Source organism: Oratosquilla oratoria, unplaced genomic scaffold (assembly GCF_046742065.1).
Source record: "Oratosquilla oratoria isolate Oo_2021 unplaced genomic scaffold, ASM4674206v1 SCAFFOLD92, whole genome shotgun sequence".
NCBI lineage: Eukaryota > Metazoa > Arthropoda > Malacostraca > Stomatopoda > Squillidae > Oratosquilla > Oratosquilla oratoria.
In genome coordinates, this window is record NW_027467756.1 from 91795 (window position 1) to 93492 (window position 1698).

At 50.7% G+C, this 1698-nt stretch overlaps 1 protein-coding gene across 1 annotated transcript; it reads left to right on the forward strand.

The window, feature by feature from the left end:
• Positions 1 to 287: 287 nt before the first annotated feature.
• On the forward strand, positions 288 to 1415 carry LOC143024103 (uncharacterized). Its single transcript, XM_076182871.1, has 2 exons — positions 288 to 945; positions 1138 to 1415. Exons 1-2 carry the CDS (start codon positions 288 to 290, stop codon positions 1413 to 1415), a joined length of 936 nt encoding a protein of 311 aa, XP_076038986.1.
• The last annotated feature ends 283 nt before the right edge of the window (positions 1416 to 1698 follow it).

Sequence of the window (1698 nt, forward strand, 5' to 3'; positions counted from 1 at the left end):
AGAAAATATGGGAGACGAAGACCCTCCCTAGTGACTTCCGCGATGCAACAATCGTTACAATATTCAAAAAAGGAGACTGGGAGAATTGTAACAACTACCGGGGAATATCACTACTGAGCATTGCAAGCAAAATATTCGCCCACATTCTCCTTGACCGCCTCTTCGTCCTCACAGAAGACGCCCTGCCAGAGTCCCAGTGCGGATTTCGACCTTCCCGTGGGACCATTGACATGATCTTCTGCACATGACAACTACAAGAGAAGAGCCTTGAACAACAACAACCCGCAATGTTTATCTTCTGGGACTTAAAAAAGGCCTTCGATAAAGTACCCCGACCCGCTATGTGGGCAGTCCTCGCTAGGTTTGGCTGCCCACCCGACTTTGTCACGGTGGTGCATGCCCTGCATGATGAAATGGTGGGGAGAGTATGCCACCAGAACTCACTCTCCGAGCCATTCCCCATCAACGGTGGTCTGAAACAGGGTTGTGTTCTGGCTCCAACATGTTTCTCTCTTTACACAGCAGCGATGCTTAACGAGATACCACAAGACACACCTTCAATTGACCTCCGTTTCCGCATGGATGGGGGAGTTTTCAACCCGGCTCGACTCCGCGCTAGAACTAAGACCACCATATGTCCGGTGCAAGAGCTGCAATATGCCGATGACAACGCCACCCCAGGTCAGACTGCAGAGGACCTTCAGTCACTAGCAGATGCATACAATGCAGCCTATGAACGTTTTAGGATGCAGGTCAATACAGATAAGACCAAAATACTAGTCCAGCACCCACCTGGTCTCCTGCTCCCTAATACCAACACCATCGTAAATGGCCAACCTCTAGAAGAAGTATACCAGTTTACATACCCAGGAAGCATCCTAACATCTACTCCCACATGCAAGAAAGACGTGGAGAACAGGATCAGGGCAGCCCACTCCGCCTTTGGTTGACTCAATTACTGCGTGTTCAACAACCACGCACTGACGATGGCCACTAAAATCATGGTCTTCGAGGCAGTAGTCCTCTCCACGCTCTTATATGCCTGCGAAACATGGACCCTATACAGAAGCGATATACAAAACCTAGAATGCTTCCAATAATATAAGCTTAGGCAAAATTTTAAATATTACTTGGGAGAGCCGCACCACCAACCTGGAAGTACTGTACTGGACAGAGCTTCATTGACCAGCGTTGAGGCCACCATCATCCACCACCGTCTCTGCTGGGCAGGGCTCATCCTTAGAATGGACCCATCCAGGCTCCCCAAGAAAATGCTCTATGGCGAGCTCGCCAACGGGACCAGACCACGGGGAGCACCTAAACTGTGCTACAAGGACCAGCTGAAGCACACCCTGGCAATGACCAACATCGACCCTTCCTCGTGGGAACAAACTGCCAGGGACCGGACAGTATGAAGGAGTACAACACGCCAAGGCACCGAGGACTTTGAGGAGAGGAGGAGGGAAAATGATGAGGCAAGAAGAAGAGAGCGACGACAACAACAACCCCGTCCTCCCCCGACACTCCCCTGCGAACACTGCCCACGACTCTTCCACCACCGACTAGGCCTCGCAAGTCATACTAAGCACAAACATCAACGAAGATAGGAGACGAATGACTAGAACCCGATACTCGGACACGAGAGGGTGCCGACGACGACGTGTGTGTGTGTGTGTATATATATATGTGTGTGTGTAT

Bases quoted from the DNA above. Each gene is read 5' to 3' on its own strand.
- LOC143024103 (XM_076182871.1), top strand. From the start codon at position 288: ATGTTTATCTTCTGGGACTTAAAAAAGGCCTTCGATAAAGTACCCCGA. The intron at 946-1,137 runs GTTGACTCAATT...ATTACTTGGGAG, and splicing joins GGCAGCCCACTCCGCCTTTG to AGCCGCACCACCAACCTGGA.